We start from the raw sequence: 26,506 nt of genomic DNA on the forward strand, positions 1-26,506 counted from the left end.
AGCTGGAGAATTTGCCCACAGGCAGCTCCAGAGATTTACAGATATCCCTCGGTGCTGCCAGCAGAGAGGTTTTTCTCTGCTCCCAAACTCATGGGCCATGCTCCCAGTTACTAAATGACCCTCACAAGGTGGAATGCTACTTTAGGATCCTAAAACCTCCAGAAATATTACCCACTCTGATGAAGCCTGGGGGCGCCGGGGACAGCAGGATGACCATGAGCCAGCACTGGGCCCTTATGGCCAGGAAGGCCAATGGTACCTGGGGTGGATGAGAAAGGGGTGGTCAGTAGGTCAGAGAGGTTCTCCTGCCCCTCTGCTCTGCCTTGGGGAGACCACACCTGGAATATTGTGTCCAGTTGTGGCCCCTCAGTTCCAGCAGGACAAGGAACTGCTGGAGAGAGTCTAGCGCAGCCACCAAGATGCTGAAGGGAGTGGAGCATCTCCCGTGTGAGGAAAGGCTGAGGGAGCTGGGGCTCTGGAGCTGGACAAGACGAGACTGAGGGGTGATTCATTCCTGGGGATCAATATGGAAAGGGGGAGTGTCAGGAGGATGGAGCCAGGCTCTTCTCAGTGACAACCAGCAATAGAACAAAGGGCAATGGGTTCAAACTGGAACAGAGGAGGTTCCACTTAAATTTGAGAAGAAACTTGTTGGGGGTGAGGGTGGCAGAGCCTGGCCCAGGCTGCCCAGGAAGGTTGTGGAGTCTCCTTCTGTGCAGACATTCCAACCCGCCTGGACACCTTCCTGTGTAACCTCATCTGGGTGTTCCTGCTCCATGGGGGGATTGCACTGGATGAGCTTTCCAGGGCCCTTCCAATCCCTGACATTCTGGGATTCTGTGTGACCATCAGGACTCTTTGTTCCAGTAATTGCCAGTGCAAGAGTTGAATCATCTGAAAGGAAAAATCTACCTGCTTGTGTGCAAAATACGACCTTTCAGGTTTAATTGCTTTTGATGGCTGAGGCTTAAAATGTCTCAGTTCTTGTTGAAATGTTGGAGTTGTTGTCTCAGGGTTCTTTATGTAAAATGAGGAGCAGGGAGTGTGACCTAGGTGCTGGGTGCCTCTGTGTGATTCTGTGGACTCCTTTGTTCCCGTGTGGGGCAGAGAACAGCAGCTCCAACCCCAGAAGTTTCTGCCAGTCGAGACGTCCTTGTTGTTCCCACTGGGTAGGTACAACATCCAGCAGCCAGGCCCGGAGCGTGATTCATCACTAGAAAAAACAGCTGGCGGAAAACATTTCCCAGTCCCCTAAAGCCAAGCCCAGCGAGCAGCACCAGCATGTTCCAGTGGCTGTTTGTCAAGCCAGAAATATCAGTGGAGTTCGATGGTGTTTGCTGCGGTCCCTCCCAGGGTGATGTGGGCCGGTTAGAGGGAAGGCAGCGCCAGAGGAAAAGGCTTGGCCAACACGTAGGTTCTGCCACATTTTTGTACACATGCTGAGTGCCACCCTTCATGGCTTCCCTTCCTCTTGGGTGCATTTGTTAGGGGAACTGCACGAGTAAGAAGGGCAGTTTCTGCATCAGCAATACACAGCGATGTAGTTTCTCGCAGGGCTGGCGTGCAGTGCTGTCACGGTCCACGCGGTGATGGACTGACTCTTACAGGTGCCCGCAGTACGTGCCAGGCAGACCTGTGGTGCGTGACTGGGAGCAGAGTTCAGTCCTGCACCTCCATGAGCTCCAGACCTGCCCGAGAATCTCTCCTACGCGTTCCTAAACCTCTGCTTATGCCTCTAAAAGATCTGTGCTGGGAGGTTAATCACCTCTCAGTTACGCTGCTAGATAGGTAACAGCTCTCCAGCTTCCAAATATCTGTTATATGACAGTGTGTAGCCTGTACCTACTTCTGCTCCTGATTTCGTAGAATCATAGAAGCATTTTGGTTGGAAGAGACCATCAAGATCATCAAGTCCAACCGTACCCTAAATCTGGCACTAAACCGTGTCCCATGTCCCATTTGCCCTGGATCGGGGCTGTACCAAACTCTTGGGGTAGTTCCTTTCCACCTCTTCCCATCCTCTGCTTGCTTCAGCTTTATTATGTCCTGGAATAGGAAAGAATTTAAGAAGTGTGGGGGCATCATGTGCACCTCTGAATTGCAGTTAGCAAGGTGGCTGTGGTCCGAACCCGCCTCGCTCAGATTCTGTAGGTAATGAAGCCGCATGGCTTCTCTGTGTGCAGGTCCAAGGTGCTGTGATTTCTTTTCAACCCAAAGTTGCCAGATTCCAGGTCTGTCAGCTGTGCTCCTGCAGGCTGCAGCCGCGTCTCCCACCTTTAGTATAAAGATACCCACGAAGAGCTTGTAAATACTTAAGTATCTGGGACAACACTACCCTTTTCATTTCTCTCTAAATAGCAGTGAATTCGCATGGGAAGGGGGATCTGGGAAGGAGGAGGAAAGAGGTGGGCTGTCTGCTGATGGTGAAAGCTGAATTAATGTTTGTGAGCGTTTGCAAAAGGAAGAGGGAGACTTGGGGTAATAGCAGAGAGCTTGCTTACAACCTCGGTGCAAACCGGAGGAGCGGATACACAATAGGTGGATCTTCAGCTGAGACAAGCCAAGGGCTTTGCCAAGAAGCGACGCTGTGAGATCAGTGCTCGGCATTCCCAATGGGCGTGTGGCTTCGCAGCAATATTGCAGGGACAAGCCCACCAGCAGATAATAACAGCCTAATTTTAGATTCACAGACTCCCAAATAGGGTTGGGTGGTTTTATTAATGAATAGCATAGTCCCTGAAGAATCCAGGTTCAGCAGATAGTTTTGGCAAGGAGAGAACAGGGGGTTGTAAAAGCCAGCCTTGATTTTCTCATCCCACATACCAGAAAAACTGTAGTGAAAAAAGAAAATAAACACTTCTGATAAAAATGTCATCAGATGCTGACTCCATCAGGTGCTGGATCCATTTTGAGGGGTTTTGCTCTCTTTTGTTTGTTTGTTTGTTTACAAATTATGTATATATAAAAAAAGTCTTGGCAGAATCTGAAACAATGGATTTCTTTTCCTGACTTTTAGTTTGTGGTTGGTTTTGATTCAACTACATCACCAAACAACCAACACTCTGCAAATCCCTCGTCTCAGATCATCTCCAAAGCTGCACACCCAGGAGTTTCTCCTTGCTGCTTTACCATGGTCATTTGAAGAAGGGGACCGTCTGCCTTGAGAAGCAAGAACTAACTTATTATTCTGAGACAGGCAGTAAGACATTCTCTCTGCTGTGTCTTGGGGGAATAACCAATGTCTCTGCCAACTGAAATTTCTCAAGAGCCTTTATGTTCTACTCCCGCTTAACAAAACCACTGAGGTTCACCCAAGCAGCCTCAGCTTCTCTGATTTACACAGATCCCAGGTCTGTCCCACCTGAGTGGCTCTGGGCACTTTTGCTAAGGTTTCTACCACTTTCCTCCCAGACCTGGAAGGATGGATCTGTCACGGCCAATCTGAAGACTCGGTAGTATGGGGAACACACCCTTTTGAGTTTTCCTCTCCTTGACACTGAAGGTACATGGCGAGGGGAGAAATCACAGCTCTGGTGTACATGCCGCAGTCTCCCCACCCTCCAGGCTCTGTGGCTGTGACACTGTTGTGATGATCTCGCTTCCACATAACTTCAAAGTTCTTTATATCAGAAGTACTAATCTGCTTTTTTGCTTTTTCGTTTCTTCCAGGGGCTTGTTGTCTCCAAACAATAACTGAAGGGGAAGGTGCTTCTGAGAACCATGTTGTCCCTGGGTGTCAGTAAAGGTAATTCCTTTCCATCCCAAGCTGCTGGGGATCTGTCTGCTGTCATGGCTTTCCTTTGCCCTCTTTGCTCAGTTGTATCTATCTGCTCTAACGTCTGCTCAACTCCCCTAGTGCAGTGTGTCCAAGGGTAGAGGACACCTCTTCTTTCTCTGGCACCCTCTCCAACCTGCAGCTCCAAAATTAGGTGCATTTGGCTGTAATTTCAGTATCCATGAAGGTATGGAGAGCATGTAGCCTGGCTGAGGTTTTGAGATGAGCTCAAGCCTAATAAACTCCCATATTATTATCTTTTCGAGACTCTCCTTAAAATTCTCTGTCTTTGAAACGTCTACTGAAAGTACAACAGCAACCAGCAGCCAGCGTAGCAGCTGACCAGGGTGGCTTCCCTGTACCTCTGTCTTACCCACACCCTCTAGAGATAAACCCCAAAAATCTGTGGGCTGGAGACCACCCCTGTGCAGTGTGCAATGTCCATACAGTAAAAAGAAGTCTGCCTTTATTATTAATAAACTCCTAATCATGTCTTATTATCAAAGAAGTGTGGAAAACATCATACTGGAGCTACAAGTTGCTCTGAGTTGTCCCAGGAACAAGACCAAGCTGTAGAAATCTGTGGCAGATTCTAAGGTTTAGTTTTTAAGCAGTGGATGCTCACAGGAACTTTAGATGTGAACAGATAGGATGGTGCTTCCAAATCCATAGGTAACCTGAAACAGTGATGCGGAGAAGAGTGGAAATGCCTTATTCATCCATTAGGCAGTAGATTTAATTCTTTATTTCAGTACTAAGAGAAGCAGCCCTTCTCTTTCCAGGTGCTCCCCATGAAGAGTGTTAGTGCTAGTCCCTAAACTGCACCTTGACATACACATGGCCCTGCATTCACTGTGCCTTTTAACTGCTAATTCCATGTGAGGAAGGACATGCTCTTCATTGCTATAGCTATGTTTTCCTTAGAGACGATCCAATATGACCAGTTGTTTAAAAAAATTAAAAATCCTACCTCTACTACATAACATATACTTGAAACACCTGACTGCGTTTCAGAGATTAATGAATTTACTGCAGGTCAGCTACTCGGTGACAACTATTTCTGGGCAGCCTTCTAGTCCATCACAAGCACAAGATATAGAGACTTAGCTGACCCTCCTTTCCTGGTAGCTAAATTGGATTATTTCATGTTTGCCACAGGCTCCGAGTGTGTAGGCAGGCAGTTCTCTTGGCTCGAATGATAAGATGTTGTAAAGCTGCAATAACTTGTTGATGTTGCTAAACCCAGGAGCTGTGTTGGTCCAAGTGTGATGAGGAGAGTGGTCTTGATGTTTTCAGTCTTTACCAGTCATTTCCAAAATGGCAAAAGATGGAAGATAGCCAGAAGTACATAGAAAAGATTTCCTTATCTGGTCTTCATCTTAAAATTTCCCCATGGGAGAAGAACTATTTCACACGGCATCACAGAATGTTAGAATGATTGGAAGGGACCTCGAAAGATCATCCAGTCCAATCCCCCTGCTGGAGCAGGAACACCTACAAAAATGCTGAATGGAGAATTTCCCAGTAAAAATGCCTTTTTAAAAAAAAAAATTTAAATAATATCCATCTACAATCAATTTGATCCAGTAGGATTTTGATACTCAAGGATGACCAGAACCCTTCACATCAGTCACCTGCACATTTTTTTCCACTGTGAGAGACTGTTCCCCTTTCCCCAGCCTCCCATCTCCACCCCTGCCCACTCCCAATATTTTCAGCTTTAATACTCTTCCCCATTAATCTGTGACCCTCTGCAATTTCCCACATTTTAATTTGATGTTTTAAGTGGCCATTCCTGGCTTCTCAACCAGAGAATGCAGTTGTGTTTCATCACCTCAACCAGAGACAAGTTGCAGAACGAGGATGGTGGCAGAGCTGCCGTAGGACAGCAAAAGAGAGACCATACAGGACAGAACTTTTCCAGATTTGAGCCAGAACCGCCTCGTTAGGGAGACATGGTTTGAGAATATGGTTTTGAAACAGAACTTTGGAATGGAAATAAGGAACCAAAGGATGTGTCTCCTCCAAGTCTGACAAGCCACCAGAGAAAGCTGGCATGCCTTACTTCTAACCCCCAACTCTGGGCTCGGCTTCATGTCCCAGATGAATCATCCTCTCCCACAAACCAGAAAAGCCTTACGCTAGAGCTGATATGATGGGAAATACTAGAGGAAACTCACGGCTCTGTAAATATGAGATCAGGCCACCCACTGAATGTCTTTGGTCTTCCTGAGAGAAAAATACTCATTAAACAGCATTCTGACAGGAAAGAAAAAATGTACAAATCTCTGTAGAGGGGTTATCAGAGTAAATTGATCCTGAAGTTTGGATGACAGCTTCTTCCCATCTTTCATCAGAAGGCTCATTCCGTGTTTGAATCTTTGATGGAAAGGAGACCAGGTGCCCCCTGCTCTCTGAGATCCACCTGCTGACACTGCAAATTCTCACCCTTTCTCAGCAGCCCATCATCTCCTCTCTCCTTCCTTTCCCTCTCCTAGGAGGTGTCATTCCACCCACGGATGAAGACCGCAGGAGGATCATTAAGCAGATGAAGGTTCGCACCACCCTGAAAGGAGATAAGAGCTGGATCCACCACCATAACTCAGACTCTGAGGACGAGAAGAAGAGCAGTTCGCTGTAAGTGTGGCCACCAAGGAATGCTCTTCTTCCCCTCTTCCCTGTGTACACTGTTCTCTAGCCTGCAAAACAAGCACATGTGGTGCTAGGATGTTTTGAGGCCTGTACGGTGCCAGGAAAAGATACTGCCAAAGGAAAGCAGTGCTCCTGTTTATTTATTATATAAAAGCAGGCTGGGGACAAGCTCTGAGAACTGGCCCTTCCTGGGAGCTGTGAATCCAGCTGCACAGGCAGATCTGAAGCCTCAGGAAAGCTACAAAGATATTTTGAAGCCAGATTGTGTTTCTCCATCTCTGGAGTGACAAACGAAGGGGCAGATCTTGATGGGAGGAAGTTTAAGGGATGAAACAGCCGGGTCTGCATCTCCCCCTGCAGCTCACAGGGCTGTGTCACACACCCACCCCTGAGCCAGGGAACACCACCATCTGCACCAGCTTCTCTTTAATTAGTAACAAAACCAAGCCCAAATCAGTCCTCTCTTAGCAACTCTCTCTGAAAACATCACTGCCATGTTCTGCAAGGCAGTTCAGCAAGAACAGAAGTTAATTATGTCATTGTGTTTTTTCTTTACTCAGGTCTGGACGTGTGGGTGGAGGATCCCCAGCCTCAACACCTGTTGCTCCCCAGAGTGACAGGTAATTGTGGGGACACATCCTGTTGCTTCCTTTCTCTGTTATCTGGTGGGGTCAGTGCTTGCTTTCACTGGTTCTCAAAAACATCTGCTCTTTCTTCACCTCCTTTCTTCTCCTCATAACCACTCACTGCTGTGCTTGTGCTGAAAAACCAAGTCCTTGAGGAGAGCCGGCATTGTCCAGCATAAAGTCCTACATAGTGTCACCTTGTAGACAGTGTGGCTTATTTCCTGCAAAGTCCAGATGCATGAATGGATGGATTGATACCTTTCATGCCTTCAAGCCCAAGATTCCTGGTGCACACCAGCTCCTCTGCTGGTGCAGTAGGTGTTTGCTCTAAGCCTGTGGGCTCCTCAGAGCAAGCAAAGCCCTGTGTGGGAGCTGCATTTGCTTCAGGGCCAGAGCATGAGGGCTTTTCAGGAGCCTGTAGGACTGGTGTCCTAAAATATGCAATCGTTGGAAAGGCCTTATTCGTATGTGAGAGCTCTTTGCTAGCTGCCGTGCCATTGCTGGGAGAGCATTTCCCTGTCCCTTTTTCTGTGCCAGCTCTTGTCACTTCTTGTTGCGATTAAAAAGGATGGTTCCTTGCTGCGCCTGCCTCTTTCTGCCTCCCTCTGCAGCACAGCGCTTTATCAGGTACAGGATAAGTCCAACCAGGGACATTTGTGACATTGGAAATGTGGCCTCAGAAGAGGCATCTTCACACAAATATGTGAGCGCCTCCAGTTGACAGAAGTTCAGTGACAGGGAGTCCAGGACATTCAGGATCTACTTATGCTTTCAAGTGACGACAGACATTCTGAATGCCAAGCTGGACATCTTCTCAGCTTCCCTGCAGCTCTTGTTGAAAGCTGAGTTCTCAGGGAAGAGCTGGGCAATGGGGCTGAGATGGGCTCCAGCCTGCTGGTCCCTGCTCCAAGGACCCTGCAGAAACAAGAGCCTGAGGCTGTGCTCATCACTCCTTGTCCTCCGTCTCATCCCATCCAGAGAGCTCCAGAGCCAGGCTAAGCCTGCAGTGAGTTTCCATTTCTGTGTCTGTAAAGGCAACTGGGTAAATCTGAGCTTGGCAGCTACCTCAAGCATGTAGTGATGGGCAGCATAAATCCACCTTCCTGTTGGTTTGCTCAGACCTGCTGGCAAACCCTGCTTGGAGCAGGAGGTTAGACCACAGACCTGCTGAGTTTTCTTCCTGAATTATCTTCTGATCCTAAGGGCACCTGGACAGGCAGGAAAAGAGGGGTTGGTATACGAGCAGGGGTGAAGGCAGCCAGTCTGAGCTCATTTAATGGGACCCAGGTCCTTGAGGCCCATCTTGGTCCCCACTGTGCTCTCAGGAAGACATCTCCAAGACAGCTCTAAGCAGGTTCCAGGGATGCTTCCTCCTGCCCTGGCGCAAGGGGCCAGATCCCCACCTGCTGGTGTCCCTTCGCTTTCCCTCCTGGGAGCTATGAGCACTCCCTTCCTGAGAATGGATCCTCAGACAAGTTAGTGTGATGATGATGCTTTCCTGCGATAAAACAACCAGGATCTCTACTATACCAAATCCCCCCTCTATCTGCCATCAATTGATGGACATAATTTTGAGCCAGAAAACACTGTCAGCCTGGCTAATTTTAGTTGGCTAACTCTAAAATTCACTTTTCTTATGAAAGTATTTTATAAAGCTCGTTCTGATGATTACTGATTTTTAAAGAACCCTCCCAAGGTTAATTTTGGTGCAGCAGCTGAGGTATCACCCAAGGCCCATTTAGCCAGATTTTGGCTTGACAGCTATATGGACAATTTCCTTTAATACTGGTGCTGCTGCTGTTGCTTTTCCACATGATTCTTAATTTACTAATGTCTGTTCTTTGCACAGGTCTTCTGCCTCCAAGCCTCCATCTGGTTACCTCATCAGGTTGGTATAGAGTGGCATATATTAATATTTGGGCTTTAGGGGAAGGAGAACGAGATCAGAAGCAACAAGCATAAAAAACATGGCTATCTCTTAGGTTCTCTGATTAGTTAGGAACATGACAATGCTGAGGGAGTACCTTGGTGAAGAGAGAGTCCTGAATATTTTGTTTAACAGGTAGTTTGATGGTGATTTTAACAGCAAATCTGTTCCCTGTACGATACAGTGATCACACATGGGAAGATTATCATGCTATAAAAATATTCCACTGTCCTTGTCATCAACACCAGTTATGGGACTTTTCTCAGGATGACTCTTTCAAGGAAGGACCTTCTGATTCTTGGTGTCGCAGAATCCCAGAATGTCAGGGATTGGAAGGGACCTGGAAAGCTCATCCAGTGCAATCCCCCCATGGAGCAGGAACACCCAGATGAGGTTACACAGGAAGGTGTCCAGGCGGGTTGGAATGTCTGCACAGAAGGAGACTCCACAACCTCCCTGGGCAGCCTGGGCCAGGCTCTGCCATCCTCACCGGGAACAAGTTTCTTCTCAAATTTAAGTGGAACCTCCTGTGTTCCAGTTTGCACCCATTGCCCCTTGTCCTATCACTGGTTGTCACCGAGAAGAGCCTGGCTCCATCCTCCTGACACTCCCCCTTTCCATATTGATCCCCAGGAATGAGTCACCCCTCAGTGTCCTCTTGTCCAGCTCCAGAGCCCCAGCTCCCTCAGCCTTTCCTCACACGGGAGATGCTCCACTCCCTTCAGCATCTTGGTGGCTGCGCTGGACTCTCTCCAGCAGTTCCCTGTCCTGCTGGAACTGAGAGGCCACAACTGGACACAATATTCCAGGTGTGGTCTCCCCAGGGCAGAGCAGAGGGGCAGGAGAACCTCTCTGACCTACTGACCACCCCCTTCTAATCCACTCCAGGTACCATTGGCCTTCCTGGCCACAAGGGCCCAGTGCTGGCTCATGCTCATCCTGGTGTCCCCAGGACTCCCAGGTCCCTTTCACCTACACTGCTCTCCAACAGGTTGTTCCCCAACTTATACTGGAACCTGGGGTTGTTCCTGCCCAGATTCAAGACTCTACACTTGCCCTTGTTATATTTCATTCAATTTTTCCCTGCCCAGCTCTCCAGCCTGTCCAGGTCTCTGGATGGCAGCACAGCTTCCAGTGTCAGCCACTCCTCCCAGCTTGGTGTCATCAGCAAACTTGCTGACAGTCACTCTATTCCCTCGCCCAAATCATTGATGAATATATTGAATAATGCAGGCCCCAGTACTGACCCCTGAGGCACTGCACTAGATCCAGGCCTCCAACTAGCAGTCCTGAGCCATCACCTTCCTCCTCACAGGACACACAGACACTGTTAGGCCAAAGAATAGCTGCAGGTCTCTTAATATGAATTCCAAACTCTGTCCTGCAAAAGATTTAACATCTCTTTTCTCCCCAGAGGGGTGTTCACAAGAACCATTGATAAGACCTCTTCTGTGCCAGATTCTTCATCTTCTAATGCAGCGCAAAAAAGGTATGTGTGTGTCTTCTTCCTGAAAACAAGATTTTAAACATTGTATGTGTATGTAGTCATCCTTTTACTTTGGCAATTGCTTCTGCTGAGCTCCACTAAATCCCTACTGAATGCTGTAAGACATGGCTGTTCATCTAACAGCTCCGCTCAGCACATGTGTGAAAAAGGCATCAAACTCCATATTTTCTTCACCATGGGATGGCAGTTGGCTGTGAAAGCACTGAAGGATTTGGGGTTAATTTGGCAAATAATTTTGAGCAGGGAACAAATCACAAGGGGACAAATCACAATGCTGTAATGGTTCATTTTTATGTTTTTTGAAACCTGCCTTGTGAGAAGCACTTAGTAAATAAGACCTAAGCATGGCTCTGATCTAAGCAGATGCCTTGTTGTGCCTCAAGTGAAACCCGTTGAAACCCCGTTTTTCCCTCTGTTTTGATTGATCTGGGGAGAAAGATGATGCCACAAGGTGTCTTCTTCCTCCTCGCTATCTGATCCTGGGATGGGGCAGCACTGTCCCATGGAGGGCTGTGCCCATATCAGCTCTGACAACTCACAGTGGCCCTGGGGAAGCCAAGCAGACCTCAAATCCCAGTCCAAGGCTGTGAAAATAAGGGAAGTGCTGCCTTTCCATTAAATATAACAGCATTCCCTAAATTCAGAGAGCGGATCTTTGGGATCACCCTGCTTTCCTCCATCATGCAGAGCATGAGCTCACCTGGGGAAGAGGGTGGCAAAGGGTGAGGGTCACGATAACAGCTGTGATTTGTGCTGTCTGCAGCTCTGCCGCAAAGGGCCACAGCCTGAGCCGTCCCCTCTCTGGCTACAGGATGACCACGGAGGATTACAAGAAACTGTGAGTGTGCCAAGGGAGCAGCACTTTCTGTCCGTGCGCAGGCTCAGCAGCGCCTGAGCCCCAGAGATGGATGCCTGGCCAGGCAGGGCTTACTCGGCTGAGCCCTGCAGAGCTTTCCCTGGAAACTGAGGCACTTCCCAGTGCTACCTCCAGGCTGGTGTGAGCCATAAAGTATTCCCTCAAGTGGTAACAGCCTCTATATGGCATGAATTTTATCCCTTGGTAGCAATGAAGGCAGAAAGTGGAGGATGCAGCCTGGGGATGTGGTCTGCAGCATCTCTGGCCTTTCTGAAGCCACGACAAAGGAGGGTCCTTGTGGCAGAACAGCACTGCTGACATTTCCTACGCTGCTTTTCACGTCAAAGTCCATGGCTTTATTCTGAAAAGCTGAGCATTTATCATGAAATAGCCTCTGGGCTTAACCCCTCTATTAAGAAAACAAAATCCTATGGGGACACATGTACCCCACTGTGCATGAAAAACACAAGTGTTTTCCACACTTGTGTGCAACACTTCAAGGGTCTGAACATGTTTCCCTTGCATTTACCTTCAGTTTTTATGATTCTGCCTCTGCAACAGTCTACCCTGGCTCTGCCCTTCCCTTTCTGTTTCAGAGCTCCATATAATGTCAAGCAAAAATCAGTGGACTTGGATGAGGAGGATGTGCCTTTTTCTCCAGATGAACACAAAAAGAGGTATGCCCTCCAGGTAACCACCTTTTTCTTGCAGGGACAGTGACAAGTGGACCTACTTTAGTTTAACTGTTCCTTACTGAGAGGGTCAGTTCAATGGTGATTACAGCTGAGCCATTAGGGCTGATTGCAATAAAATAATAATAAGCAGATATTTCTACAAGAGCGCATCTATGCCCACAGGCGACTATGCTCCCAACAAAATATAATTGAAAGCCTGACATGATTCAACCTGACAGCATACCCCAATTAATTTGGCAGCTGGAAATGGGTTGTGGAATCCATCCACTGCGTAGTGTCTATGTGAAAGGAAAGAGACGCACTGACGTGCTGGCAGTGAAGGGAGGAGCCACCTCCCAGAGCCTACGAGTGCATCTCTGAGTCTGGACCACTTGGGGACTACATCTGTGTCCAGATCCAGATGGGTCTCTCATTCTCATACCAGGAGCAGAATGTATTTTGTCCATGTGGTACATCTGCATCTGATGCAGCTGCCGTTCTTGTTGCTTTCACTCGAGTTTCTGAAGATACTTTTGACAGAATCTCAGAATGTCAGGGGTTGGAAGGGACCTGGAAAGCTCATCTAGTGCAATCCCCGCATGGAGCAGGAACACCCAGATGAGGTTACACAGGAAGGTGTCCAGGCGGGTTGGAATGTCTGCACAGAAGGAGACTCCACAACCTCCCTGGGCAGCCTGGGCCAGGCTCTGCCACCCTCACCATCAAGAAGTTTCTTCTCAGATTTAAGTGGAACCTCCTGTGTTCCAGTTTGCACCCATTGCCCCTTGTCCTGTCACTGGTTGTCACCCAGAAGAGCCTGGCTCCATCCTCCTGACACTCCCCCTTTCCATATTGATCCCCATGAATGAATCACCCCTCAGTCTCCTCTTGTCCAGCTCCAGAGCCCCAGCTCCCTCAGCCTTTCCTCACATGGGAGGTGCTCCACTCCCTTCAGCATCTTGGTGGCTGCGCTGGACTCTCTCCAGCAGTTCCTTGTCCTTGAACTGAAGCGCAAGATACAAGATACAAGACTTTTACAAATGAAAACTTGGTAATTTGCCCCCTGGGGACGACCAATAAAAGTTCTTTCAGAGATCTGTCCTTCTCCCGTGGTGCATCTGGTGGTACTGATGTCTGTATAGACACAAGCAGTCCATGTATGGTGTCAGCCACAAAGCCTGTGTCCCATTTTTTTTGTCCCATGTTATGAAATGTTGCAAACGTCCAGGTCTTAACTCTCCTGGATGAGGTGGGATTTTTCTTTTTGCCTCGTGCTTTACATCCATGTGAAAGTGCCATGTCCCAGCATGAATGATACTAAACAAAAAGATCAGACATCATTTCTCCTCTGGCTTTCTGCTACCCAGAGCCTAGGAGCTCTGTCAGGGTTAGCACAAGCCTCCCCTGGTTTGTTCGCCTGTCGCCTCTTCAAGGCTACAGCCGGCAGCAACCAACAGCACGAGCAGAATGTGACCCTTTCCCTCCCTTCCAGGACGGAGGCAGCCAACAGTGTCCTGAGGCGCACTGCCAGCAGGGAACGTGCTTACGTCCTCTCAGCGGCCAAGAAAAGCAACGGGTGAGTCTTCAGCGTGCAAGTGTGAGGCAGGTGACGGGGAAAAGGCTGTTGAAGGTGGTCCCACGGGGCTGGTGGCCTGACCCAAGGCTCTCTGAAGGTGATGGGTTCCTGTCCAGTGAGTGGAGAAGGCTTAGCTGCTATCTCTCCAGAAGTGCCCAAGATATCTGCAGGTTTCTGCCGATTTGGGGAAATCCTCCAGGAGTCTCAGGAAGTCTTTGTTACTGGGAGGGATGAAATTTCAGGAAGAGAAAAAACATGATAATCCCTAATTCCCTGGGGCCCAAAATCCAGACTTCAGTGTTCAGACTCAGTTCTTAATACCGCTCTCTCCAGTTTTGTTGCATGTAAGGGGGAAATCAGAAATAAACAACATAAACTTAATCCAATATGGATCATTCTTTTGCAACAGAGTTTGCCTTTATGTTGTGGTTGAAGAATAGCTAGATTTACAAGATCCTGATCTTTTGCAGTTCCCTTTCACTATAAATCCCTTTCCTCTTGACATAACTCAGGGTGACACAATGAGGCACCGGGAGATTGCTGGTGCGGGAGGATGCAGGGAGAGGATGCGCCAGCAGCACTCAGCTGTGCCCAGAATGAGAGAATCTCTCGGACAGGATTTGTGAAGGTGTTAAGGGTGTTTGCACTGGCTGGTAGTTTTTCCAGAGCTCTGAGCGTCATGTGGGCTGGAGGGAGGCAGGTCTGCAGGCAGGAAGAAAAACACCCATCGGGAAGGTGTAAAATGAAAAACACCCTTTGGGGAAGCTTCTTCACATGTTATAACTAGTTGCTCTTCCTATTTTTATTTCCTCTGCTCTGTAATTTGCAGAGGTTTAACATGGCTGGGCACTGGCAGCTCTGCCCAAACGGTGTTATGTGACCCTTAACGCGTTGCACCATATGGGTCAAGTATGGGTCAAGTATGGGTCAGAGGCTTGGGAGCTGCCCCAGCCCAAGGTGTGTCTTTACCTCCAACCTTCCAACTGTTGCCTTTATGCTTCCTTTACAGCAGCCCAACACAAGAATTTCCACCCTTGTTCGCCAAGAGGTAGGTTACTGACCCTCTGGAAGCACCGCTGCAGTTGTGCATTGTGTACTGCACCCAGGCTGCTGTTAAATGCTGGGACAGGAGATCCCAAGGTGTTTCAAAGCAGAGCAGGAACACTTCCCGTAAAGGGATGCTCTGGGTTGAATCATGCTGGCTTTTGAGAGCCCACAGTGTTGTAAACACCAAGAACTTCCTGCCCAAGGCAGTGGTGGAGTCACCATCCCTAAAGGAGTTTAAAACAGGCATAGATGAGGCTCTTAGGGACATGGTTTAGTGTTAGATTTAGGTTATGGTTGGACTCGATGATCTTAAGGGTCTCTTCCAACCAAAATGATTCTATGAGTCTATGAATATGGTACTGATGATGCTTTGGATTATGGGCAACCTGAAACAAGGAGAGACTCGTTCACTGTCTTTCTTCTTCCAGGGAAGGCTGGTTCTGGCCAATAGGGTGAATACTCTTCAGGCATTTAACTTCTAAAGCAGTCAGTATGATGGGGAAATGATGCCTAGGGTGCTCTCTGGAATGCAGGCATTCAGCTGAGGTTGTTCATAAACTGATTGTGACAGCAAAATGCCCCTGGTTTGGGCTGAAGGTCTCACTTCATTCAGCCAGTTGAGGTGCTCACCAGCAGCAGAGCACAGGGAGTGTGAGGAGAGGGAAAAATCTGCCTCAAGGGGAAATAGAGAAAACATAGCTTAAGGGAAAACAAGAGTACACTGCCTGAATTAGTGGGGAATAGGAAACAGTGTGATATTTGTTTCTGTTTTTGCCTTTTGAAAGAATTGAGATAGAAGAAGAGGAAGGACAGCAGAGGAGGAGTCCAACTGTGTCTGGATCATACAGGTGTACACCAGATGACAACAGGTATTTACCTCATCCTCAAGTAGTGTGTTGACTGTCTGATTTCAGGGAACACTGATTTGCCATCTTTACAGATAACAGCATTTATCTGCCAGCTAGCAGCTGTCTGAACACAACTAGAGATGAAGGTTTTTCAAAAGAGACTGCAGAAAATCCCAATTGCCCCTTTCTTGCAAGAAGGGAAACATCCCAAACGAAAAATGAGGTCAGCTAACTTAGTGAGACAAATGGGCAGGCACGGGAACCAGGCCAGAGTGTCATAAAGTACCCAACGGACAGTCCTGGAGGGTGACAAACTGCATTTAACAATGCGCCAACTCTAATGCGAGTTGTGTGGTGTAAACCTGCCACTGATTGCACTCCACAGCCCAACCGGTCCTGTTTCCACAAGGTGCTCCTGTGCCACAGGAAGGAGCCTGGCGGCACTTCTGGAAGGGCAGCTCGCAGGAGGTGTCAGCGCAGGTTTTGATGAGCTCACCTGCCCACCAGGCAGCCATCAAATTGTCATGATTTTCTTTTACTAGCTGTGCGAACTGACCCCATCACCTAGACACAAAATACTCAATATCTCATTATTTCCAGTCCCCTGAGCCAGCTCTCTGCTTTTGTTAGACTTTAGATTTAATTATTCTACCATGATAGCAACAGATAGGTGTGACCGGAGAGGTCTGAGAGGTTCATTATCTTTAAATTGATCTTTGGGAAATGTCAGTCTCGTTTTGAGCCCTCAGCTCCTTTCACAGGCTATGGAGCCCTGACAGACGGGCTGGAGTGTTCTGGCTGTGGTATGTGACACCTTGGGACAGGCCATCTCTGGTGGGAAGGAGCAGCAGTGACACTCTCTGCACTAGTCAGGAGCAGCTGGCGCATGGTGTGGGACTGAGTGGGACCAGGAACATTTGGCTGAAATGGAAATGTTTGCCCTAGGAGGAAGAATCCTTCTTTGTTTTCAGGCTGATTAATTTGAGATTCAACTTGCTGTTCCTTCTCAAAGGGGTTGCTTGGGGGCAGGCAGCAGTGTTATTAGCTTCTCTGCCACTCTGGTCCTTAGCGAGCCCAGAAGAGAGTCCAACACATGAGGCCTTTCAGCCCCAAATGTTTTCTCTTCAGGATGAAGGAGCTGCCTCATGAATTTTGGTAGCGTTGTGGTGCATGTTTGAGGTGGGGCTGGGAAGCATTTACCCTCCTTTCCTCACATAGTGCACATAGTGAAATCAGTTTTCTGAATGTGCTGAGCTTTAATCTATACATCCGGGGAAGCTGATTTTTAGTGCAAACTTAAACATTGGGGATAGAAATAGCTCCAGCTGCATTAAAAAGGAAAAGGCAGTTTCTAAAGACCAAGTATTTCAGCAGAAAGGCAGATACTCATCAGTGCAACAGCGCACAGGGACATCTGTGTGTGTGAGTCCCTGCACAGTGGGGTTTGGCCAGGGAGCAGATACAAGAGCTGTGGGCCAAAAAGTAGGATGGGTCCCCCACAAGGAGCAGACACCTAAAAAATCTGCTGTGTTTAATGCTTTGTTACTTTCTTTTTTCTTTGTTTTCTCCCCAGTACTAATGGGCTAAGAAAAACCAGTGTTGGGTCTTCCTGGAATGAGCCAAAGGCAACAGCAGTGTCTCCCTCCAGGTAAATGGCACAGCACAGCCAGGATTTCATGGATGTCTTTTGCAGCTGTACCAGCCCACATATAGCTGTAGGTCAGAGACTTCTCTGGGCACTTCTCTGGGAAGTGAAATGAAGCAAATTTGTCAGCCTTGACCATGGGAGACTTTTCTTAGATGCAGGCAGCTGTTTTAGAAAGGTTTTACGTCTGAAATCCATGTTATGTCCTGCAAGGATCTGACAACATCCTGATAGAAGTGCTCAAAACCTGGAAGATAAAAACCCAAACATGCTGAACTCTTTCTCACCAAATATGTGTAGTGGAATAATTTTCAGTTGCTTTCAACTTTGATTGATTGAATTCATGAGTATAGTATAAAAAATGTTGGAATGGTTTTCCACAGCACTGCAAACAGTGCTTTGGTTACTGACCTTGTTCTGTTATTCTTATTCTTTGTGTATCATTGGCAGAAGGTAATAGCAGTGTTTTTAATTTAAAAATTGCTTCTCAAAGATAACTTTGTAAGTGAATGTATTGGAAACGGTGATATTTGTTTTCCATTTTATTTATTCACAGAAAGGAACACTTCAACGCAGGCAAATTGTGGCTGGCTGCAGTGGGGAGCTGGTTTGTTCAGGAGTGACAGCTTTTTTCTTTGTCTTCTCTTGCAGCCCTGAAACAGGCAGTAAGAGACAAACAACCACGTCCTTGAGTGAAATTTCAGAGAGAATCTCTACTTCTACTGAAATCAGGTAGGTTTGTCAGCCCTGTGTCATCCTAAAGCTCCGCTAAGGACAGTGAGGGGCAGGATGCACTGGTGAGTTTGGCTCTGCTGGGTGGTATCTTCCCAGATATATGATAATTCTGGACATGGTGCGGTCATGGAACAATAAATACTATGGCACAGAGAATCTAAAAAAAGCAACACTATACAAAAGCATTAGCAATCTGGGAGGAAATTATCCAGATGGAAGCTGTGGGCCTCCCACAGACTGAACATTACCCAGTTCTTTGTGATAAGAATATGAGCCAAAAAACTGCAGACCTTTCTGTCTCCTAAACTCATCAGGCTTTCATTTTAATCCAATCCCTACACTGTACATAGAACACTTCCAACAAATAGCTTGCCCCACAGTTCTTATGCCTCACCTTGTGTCCCCTCACCTCCCTACCTAATTGTTCTTGCTATTTTGCTTGCAGAAATGTTGAAAACAGACAGGCCCCTAATGGGAAATCCTCATCTGAAACTGTGTCACAGCGTGGGGATGGGTAAGAAATTGAGAAAGGCTGATCTGTGCTGCTGAACCTAAGGCGTAACTCTGCTCAGCGATAGCGTATACCTGCTGGTGGTCTCAGACAGATGGGATCTCTCCAGTCATGGTCCTGGGCTGCTCTCCAAGAGCATTATCTGCTGGCTGAGCTGCAACTTGTCACTTTTCTGGACTCTTCCTTTGCCTCCCTCAAGGATTCTCCTCTCTGGCTCAGTCCATAAAGAGTCTACTTCATGCATCCTGGGGTGGATTAGAAGTGGGGTGGTCAGTAAGTCAGAGAGGTTCTCCTGCCCCTCTGCTCTGCCCTGAGGAGACCACACCTGGAATCTTGTGTCCAGTTGTGGCCCCTCAGTTCCAGCAGGACAGGGAACTGCTGGAGAGAGTCCAGCGCAGCCACCAAGATGCTGAAGGGAGTAGAGCATAGGAGAATTTCAGATTTTTCAAATATACCCCATATTAGCCGGGCTCTTTTTGTTCTCAGTGTTACCACTCTGAATTTTGGGCTGTATCTAGACTGAAGTAGGCAGAGTTGTACATATGGCCTCACCTTTTGCTCTGTTGTGCTTAAGCAGCTGTAGAAGGCTCAGATTCACCAAAGGGGTTTCTGTGGCACATATAGTTAATTGCAACTCAACCTCCAACTCCATCAGTGAAGATACAGCTGGAAATGTTCCCAAACCAATATCTCAGGCTGAAGCAAAGTCTAGGGTGCTTGAGAAAAGGTAAAGGCTGGACCTCTGTCATGGTCATTCAACTGAGGGCCATAAATATATCCTATATGTCATTGCAGAGCTGGCCTGGTTACAATGCACTTGTTGTGCTTGGGGTCACTTGGGTCACGTAGCTGCTCCTAATTGTGAGTCAGTCTCCCAGAGAAATTAGAGGATGCCTCATTACTTAAACCACCTAGAACTGGAGAGAGATTAATTGGCAGGGAAGGCAAGAGATGGACGCACCGTTAACAGCTCCGTAGGAGGGAGAGCTGGGTGTAGGGTCCGGCTGGTGCTTCTCCTAACTAAATGTTTGTAGGCTGGTCTAGGATGATACAATATAAACACCATCAGGTCATATCTCACTAGCATTTTCCTTTTTCTAGTGAGAAACCTCTGAAGGAAAAGTCTGAGTCGTTCCCATGGGATGAACCGGGGCCCAGAGAAACTGCGGTTTCCACGAACGGAAGGTAGAGTTAGTGTGAAATTCCTGCTGGCAAAATGTGGTTCAATCTGTGCTTTGCAGAACTGCAGCTCTTTCTCTAAAATTTTATTTAAGGAAGGGGACAAAAAGAAAATGCTACCCTCTTCCATACAATTGGTTGATATTTTGTTCCAGTTTTGTTTGTTTTTTGTTTTTTTTTTAGTTTCTATGATACAAAAAACCCCACAAGAAAAACAAACCTACAACCAAAACCAACAGCAAAAACCCCCACCCAACCAACCAAAGCAACTTTTATGGTTCACTTCTGCATTTTCCAGGGTTATTCCCAAATGTAAACCAATTCTGGAATGTAATTGTTAATTATTTAGGTTAGGGTTTTTTTACAGGATAGAGAGATTACACTCAATGTCTCTCTAGGCCTCCAACCTCCACCTACCTATTTACTTTTGCAACAAGAGACCCCCCTAAAAAAGAAAATCAACCAAAAACCAAAACACAAAAGGAAATTGCGCATCTTGTGTGGCAAACTAAATTTTCAGTGACAAGGAACAGTTGTGTCCTAACTCTAATATATTGTGGAAAGCAGAGGAAGATCCCCAGATCACAGTGGATCTCCTTCGCTTGGGCTCCACGCTGTGCTGCTCTCACTGCTGTCAGGCACATCTCCCTCTCTAGAAAAACCTGGTTTCATTTCAACTTCTGTGAATCTTAAGCGACTTCTCAGTGATTCACTGAAGGTGACTAAACCAGCTCCTGCCTGTTCCACGGCAACACGTGGCAGTCCCTACAGTCCATTTCACAGCTTTTCACAGGATTTCACAGGTTTACAGAATGTCAGGGGTTGGAAGGGACCTGGAAAGCTCATCCAGTGTAATCCCCCCATGGAGCAGGAACACCCAGATGAGGTTACACAGGAAGGTGTCCAGGCGGGTTGGAATGTCTGCACAGAAGGAGACTCCACAACCTCCCTGAGCAGCCTGGGCCAGGCTCTGCCACCCTCACCAGGAACAACTTTCTTCTCAAATTTAAGTGGAACCTCCTGTGTTCCAGTTTGCACCCATTGGCCCTTGTCCTGTCACTGGTTGTCACCAAGAAGAGCCTGGCTCCATCCTCCTGACACTCCCCCTTTCCATATTGATCCCCAGGAATGAGTCACCCCTCAGTGTCCTCTTGTCCAGCTCCAGAGCCCCAGCTCCCTCAGCCTTTCCTCACACGGGAGATGCTCCACTCCCTTCAGCATCTTGGTGGCTGCGCTGGACTCTCTCCAGCAGTTCCCTGTCCTGCTGGAACTGAGGGGCCACAACTGGACACAAGATTCCAGGTGTGGTCTCCCCAGGGCAGAGCAGAGGGGCAGGAGAACCTCTCTGACCTACTGACCACCCCCTTCTAACCCACCCCAGGTACCATTGGCCTTCCTGGCCACAAGGGCCCAGTGCTGGCTCATGGTCATCCTGCTGTCCCCAGGACCCCCAGGTCCCTTTCCCCTACACTGCTGTCCAACAGGTCATTCCCCAACTTATACTGGAACCTGGGGTTGTTCCTGCCCAGATACAAGACTCTACACTTGCCCTTGTTCTATTTCATTAAATTTTTCCCTGCCCAACTCTGGCCTGTCCAGGTCTCTGGATGGCAGCACAGCCTTCTGGCGTGTCAGCCACTCCTCCCAGCTTGGTGTCATCAGCAAACTTGCTGATAGTGCACTCTATTCCCTCATCCAAATAGTTTTCTAGGGTGTTTGCACCCTCACTGGAAAAAATTCTGAGTTTCACAAATCAAGAAAGGTTGCAAACTGCAAAGAGTGGTGGCTGTGCTCCTGTCCAGCCTGAGAAAGTGGAAGTGAGGGAGGAAAGGCAGAAGGTCAGTGAGAGCTATTTACATGCATGCTGTTGGCCACCCGCAGCCTGGAAAGAACAGAAACATATGGTTATGGATCAAACACCTGAAGTTCCCCATTTTGTCAGCTCCTGGGGGACATCAGGGCTGCTTCTTCCCTTCTGTGCGTGCAGATGGAGGTGCTGGTGTTGCAGCTGTGGGCTGTAGGACATCCCGCTGGGTTTGGAAGAGTCCTGGCTTGAATTTCCAGATGACTCCGTACCGCCGGCACCTGTCATATGTTGATGATGTTCAGAGTTACTAAATGCTCCTTTGTATCATACTTCAGGCACGCTGAATTGCCTCGAAGTTTCTCACCATTTTTCCTGTAGAAAAATACTGAGGAACAGCTCTGAGAAATTTTATGGATTTCCTCCTCTTTTTTATTAACTGCGCTAGAAAATAATTGTAGGACATTACACAAACCAAAGATGCTTTCTGAAGTTGCTGTCTCTCCTTTTCAGCTATCCTGAACACACAGAAGCCAACAATGGATTTCACCCACCAAAGTAAGTGTAAACCTATTAACAGTGAAAGATTTACTTTTCCTTCTTGATTTTAGAGTGAGTCTTTTCCTGACCTAATACTGCTCTAACAAATGTGTTCTGGGAGTGCACTTGCAAAGAGGGGGTAGACCTGATCCACCAGCTCCAAATGGACTAAGATCTTACAGTTCCTTCCCTTGTGCTGGTGTGAGCTGGTTGAACTTACATCTCTGCCCTTCAGGTCTGCTGCAGAAAATTTACTGAGCTAAGCAGGAAGGAGGAAAAAGTGTCATGTTTAGGACATGAAAATCTCATGTTTGATATTTTTGCTTCTTGCTGTGTTCTCTAACTTGCTAAGCTACCTTCCAAGACCCACAAAATGTTCTCTTTAACCAAGTCCAACTCTGGTTGCAGGGACAGACCTGCAGATGCTACAGATGAGCTGCACCATCAGTATGAGACCTCTCACTGCCTGGATGATGCAAAGTCTGAACATGCAAGGTCAGGGCTTGGTGCTGCTGCTCACGGTGCTGCTCACAGAGGGCACATGTGAGGTGGAGAATAAGTAACTTGTCCAGAGTAGAGCTGGAAGCAGAATCCAAACTGGGCAACAAAGCAAAGGGAGCCAGAAAACCCTAGGGTGCTAAACAGTGGGAATAGCATTCTGTATATTCACTGTTACACGTCGACATCTTTCTACAGAAGCAGCCTGGGAGTGGATTCAGCGGCTTTATCATTGCTTTTAGCATTGATATCAAAAGCACCTCCATTCCACATGCTTTTTAAAGCGTGCTTGCTTCCCTAACAATGTTGAAAGCGCAGAATCAGGCAAAAGTTGCTGCTGTTGACATCAAACACACTAGGCTTCCTGAAGCTGCTTTCTTCGCTTACTTTAGTCCATTATTTTGGGACCTGACTCCATGTATTGGCTTATTTGAGGTGAGCAAATGAAGTCTTCAGACCTGCTAGCTGAGGTGAGGAGGATCACAAGGCTCCCAGTAGGATGGTGTAAATTCCAAGACCTAGAGTTGCTGCTAGTAATGTAGGAAGGTCTTCCCCAAAGTTATTCATATTGTACTTTTTGCATGATCCTGTGACAGGCCAGAAAAGTCTTGTATCCAGCCAAGACATGTGAATTGAGGCCAAGTAACTGTGTTAGTTCCACTAACAGCCTCTGTTCTTCATGATTAGAGATAGTGAAAATGCTTTTTCTGAAGGAAAATCAGTTATCTGAGAAAATTACTTTCTGTTTCCTGGTCTCATATAAAGTGCAGTGTTGTTATTTCATACAGGTCTCCCATGAAGCCTTTTGGCAAGCTACCAAGCTGTAGGTTCCTTCCTTCTTTTCACAGGTCAAGCCTTCAATCTGAAGCCCTTTTTCCTCCTACTGAGAGAGCCCCTGTGCACCTAGAGGAGACAGAATATTCCTTTAAGAGGTAAGAGTGGGATAAATTTAGTGGGCGTATGAGTAATACTGAGGATTAAGGAAAATCTGAATGGGCAGGCACAGAAAGAGGCTTCGTTTCACAGCTTTTGTTCCAAGGACAAAGGCAACTGTGCTGAGGTTTAAAGCGCAGCTTGCAAAATAAACCAAGGGGTTTGCATTGCATCCCTCCTCGCTCTTCTTTGACATGAGCCAAGCACCCCAGCTTTTTTTTTCTCCTCTTGGTGCTTGTGTGCTTGATGGGGTTCAGTCACTGCCTTCTCACCCACTGACAATCCAGTGAAACGCTACAGCAATACCAGAGTGGCAGATGAACTACAATGAAATACAACTGTCATCTAAATGTGGTCCCTAGAGAAAAAACCTGGTGTAGGACAATAAATGGTACAGGTTGACACAAGCCTTGCCTGGTGCATAGATAGTACTTGCTAGTGCAATGATTCATGTGCCAGTTAAAGACGTAACAGGCCTTTCTTTGATTATCAGATCTGTCCTGGGCTACGAGGAGAGAAGCAGCCCCCAAGAGAGCAGGTACACCAGTCCCGATGTCCCAGCGTACAGCAAGCCTTACTGGAATGAAGCAACGTAAGGACCTGGGCTGCTAACCCCATGCCTGCTAATATGCTCTTTCTCATTGTTGAAAGCCTCAGAAATACCAGTTGCTCCGGAAATACCAACCACAAGAAGAAGAGCATAATAAGGGCCATTTGTCCAAGGTCTAGCCTCCTCCTCTCTCCAACAGCCATTGGAATAGTAAATTGCCTACTGCGTTCGCTGAAGGCTGTAACCACACAGCAAATGCATTTAACATTTCCCCGTTTTTTCCCCTGGCCTGGCTGCAGGTGGCACCGTTCAGCTCTGATCTCCTTTCAGCTCCACCTGTGCTGTGCTTATGAGCCTGGACAAAGATGTTTGCCACATCCTGTCTCAGTCCTGGGGTGGGATATGAGCATCACCCGCTTCTCCTCCTTTGCCCCCCCACAGGGAGAAGCCCGAGGTGTGGAGCGGGATAGGAGCTGGGGCAGTAGGACAATCAGGGTGCACTTCTGGGAGTCCCTTTGTGTGGACTGGAACAGCTTTTGAGTACTTTGGGTTTTGCACCCTAGTGCAGAGATGGCAAACATCTCTAAAAACTCACAGGAAAACCAGCCAAACAACTGTCATCGTCATCATCATCACTTCTACAGCACTGTGTGTCCTAAAACCTTAGTGGAGGCAGCCACAGTGCTCTCCCGAAAGGGTTCCTATCCCATTACATCAGCAAACAGAAACCCAAAGAGCTAAAGAAGTGTTTTGCCAAAAGACTTGCAGTGAGGGAGGAGTCACTTGACTCCCCCATCAGGAGTCAGCTGAAGAAAGCGGTGTTTCGCTCTGCAGTGGTTGTTCAGACTCCCTCTGTTGCTACGGGTGAGAAAAGAAAAGGATTTTTCTAGAAATGGTGAAAACTTCACCCCACCCCTTTTCGACACCTCTGTTGAAGGCCTGTTTCAGATGCCAACTGTACGTGGATGGCTGAATCTCATCGTGAATTAGCAGCAGGACTAGGAATAGGCCACATTTCTCCTCAGTCCAACATTCTTTGGACATCCATGTCTTTACCATTCTTCCTTGCAGGCATGACTTAGGTTTCCTTGGCTAATACTCCTCTCCTGGAACAGTATTGTCAGACAGAGTGGCCCCTGCTGTCCCGGGGGAAAAGGCAGAGCTCAACGGAGCTGCTGAGTCTCACGAATCACAGCTCCAACACAGCCATTTCCCAAGCAATTCTCTCAGATCCACCTTTGTACTTAGCATGCTAGAATAACTCCTTCTCCAGTAGATCCAGCTCTTCTCTGAGCAACAGCAGCGTTGCTGCTCCAGAGAGCCAGCGCAAAGTCAAAAAGCATCCTGAGAAAAGGGAGTCTGAGCTAGAAAGGCATGGGGAGTTGCAGCTGTGCTGAGTGGTATTGGATACGCTGAATGAGCAAGTCTGGCTACAGAGAAACTGCAGAATATTGGACAGAGAGGAACATTTCAAATTCAGCCTCAGGTGTTATCAGACACTGGATAAGATGTGATGTCTGTCCTGGCACACACATTCTGATGTACTATATAGCCTCAATAAATAATGCGATATCCTGCAGGTCTGCTTTCATGCTAAAAAGTAGCGTATTTGTATAGACAAAACACGGTTTGGACCGGTATTTTAAAGAGCTAATTTCAGCATGTGAAAATGCTGCTGCTTGACCCATCCATTGAATTCCAAGCAGCTAATCGGTGCTTCGTGCCATGCTGAGGTCAGCGCTTCATTGTGCTGGTTACAGCTTAACCCTTGGATTATCCTCCTCCAAAGCCTTGTGACTTTCTTTCTTCTCAGTGTGCATTGAACTGAGCTTTCAGGTGTTTGTGTTTGACAGCCACGAGTGGGGTTTCTTTTCCTTTGCCAGGTCTTCCCAAGATTTCAAAGAGGGGAACACCCCTAGAGAAAGGGGGCACGAGAGCACACGGGCCTCAGATGGCTATAAACCAGAGCTGATCCAGGGAGGGTAAGTGGTCAGTAGGACTTACCAACAGTCTCTATTCTCTTCATAATTCTTCATGTCTTACTCATTCCCAATGTAACTGAGACCAGAGAACAGCTCCTTTGCTTTGCACCCAGGAGTGAGCACTTTATGACCGCACGTTACACAGGGACTCCCACCCGCGCTGGTGGGAAAAGCCATGGGATGAGACAGAATCACACAGTGTGTGAAGAGACAGTTTCCGCACTGACAGCACATTACGTGGGTCCTTGGGCATCAGCGTGATTCTCTTGGTACTGCAGTAGCTTCTGCTGCCTGGAGATCTCAGCAAGTACTATCCAAGCATTTACAAATGCTGCAAAATCATGTGTGAGTGTGTCCTGAGGTGTCAGAAGCATCTGTCAGTCTGAGAAATTCTGAGTGCTTTCTCCTATGCCTAATGTTTTCCTTCTGCGACAATCTCAGATGAAAGGCCTCTAGTGGTGACCCTGCAAGCTAGAGTGGGATTTGTATGCATGATACCCATCAGACTGGTACCCGGGCAGTTTAGAATAGCTCTGGCCAAACAGTGTCTCCTGCTCCCTGCCTGCGGGCTCTTGTCCAGGGAATGGATGTCTACCCACCCTAGAATGTTGTTTTCTTCAAAGCCTTAAGCAAAGATCTTT

The 26,506-nt window shown here is 47.6% G+C and overlaps 1 protein-coding gene across 1 annotated transcript in view; it reads left to right on the top strand.

Annotated features, from left to right (window-relative positions):
• Positions 1-3,720: 3,720 nt before the first annotated feature.
• Positions 3,721-26,506, top strand: part of ZNF185 (zinc finger protein 185 with LIM domain) — a gene marked incomplete at both ends in the record, with an annotated part of 33,748 nt that continues 10,962 nt past the window's right edge. Inside the window, 19 exons of the mRNA XM_080352527.1 lie at positions 3,721-3,745; positions 6,274-6,412; positions 6,988-7,047; positions 8,903-8,941; positions 10,395-10,469; positions 11,251-11,325; positions 11,940-12,020; positions 13,510-13,593; positions 14,603-14,641; positions 15,426-15,509; positions 17,062-17,136; positions 17,785-17,865; positions 18,314-18,382; positions 19,481-19,564; positions 21,876-21,920; positions 22,311-22,397; positions 23,249-23,332; positions 23,827-23,925; positions 25,767-25,865. Of these exons, the coding sequence (XP_080208653.1) occupies positions 3,721-3,745; positions 6,274-6,412; positions 6,988-7,047; positions 8,903-8,941; positions 10,395-10,469; positions 11,251-11,325; positions 11,940-12,020; positions 13,510-13,593; positions 14,603-14,641; positions 15,426-15,509; positions 17,062-17,136; positions 17,785-17,865; positions 18,314-18,382; positions 19,481-19,564; positions 21,876-21,920; positions 22,311-22,397; positions 23,249-23,332; positions 23,827-23,925; positions 25,767-25,865 (1,424 nt within the window). The remainder of the gene's footprint in view (positions 3,746-6,273; positions 6,413-6,987; positions 7,048-8,902; positions 8,942-10,394; positions 10,470-11,250; positions 11,326-11,939; positions 12,021-13,509; positions 13,594-14,602; positions 14,642-15,425; positions 15,510-17,061; positions 17,137-17,784; positions 17,866-18,313; positions 18,383-19,480; positions 19,565-21,875; positions 21,921-22,310; positions 22,398-23,248; positions 23,333-23,826; positions 23,926-25,766; positions 25,866-26,506) is intronic.

This window comes from Nesoenas mayeri, assembly GCF_963082525.1.
Source record: "Nesoenas mayeri genome assembly, chromosome: 13".
NCBI lineage: Eukaryota > Metazoa > Chordata > Aves > Columbiformes > Columbidae > Nesoenas > Nesoenas mayeri.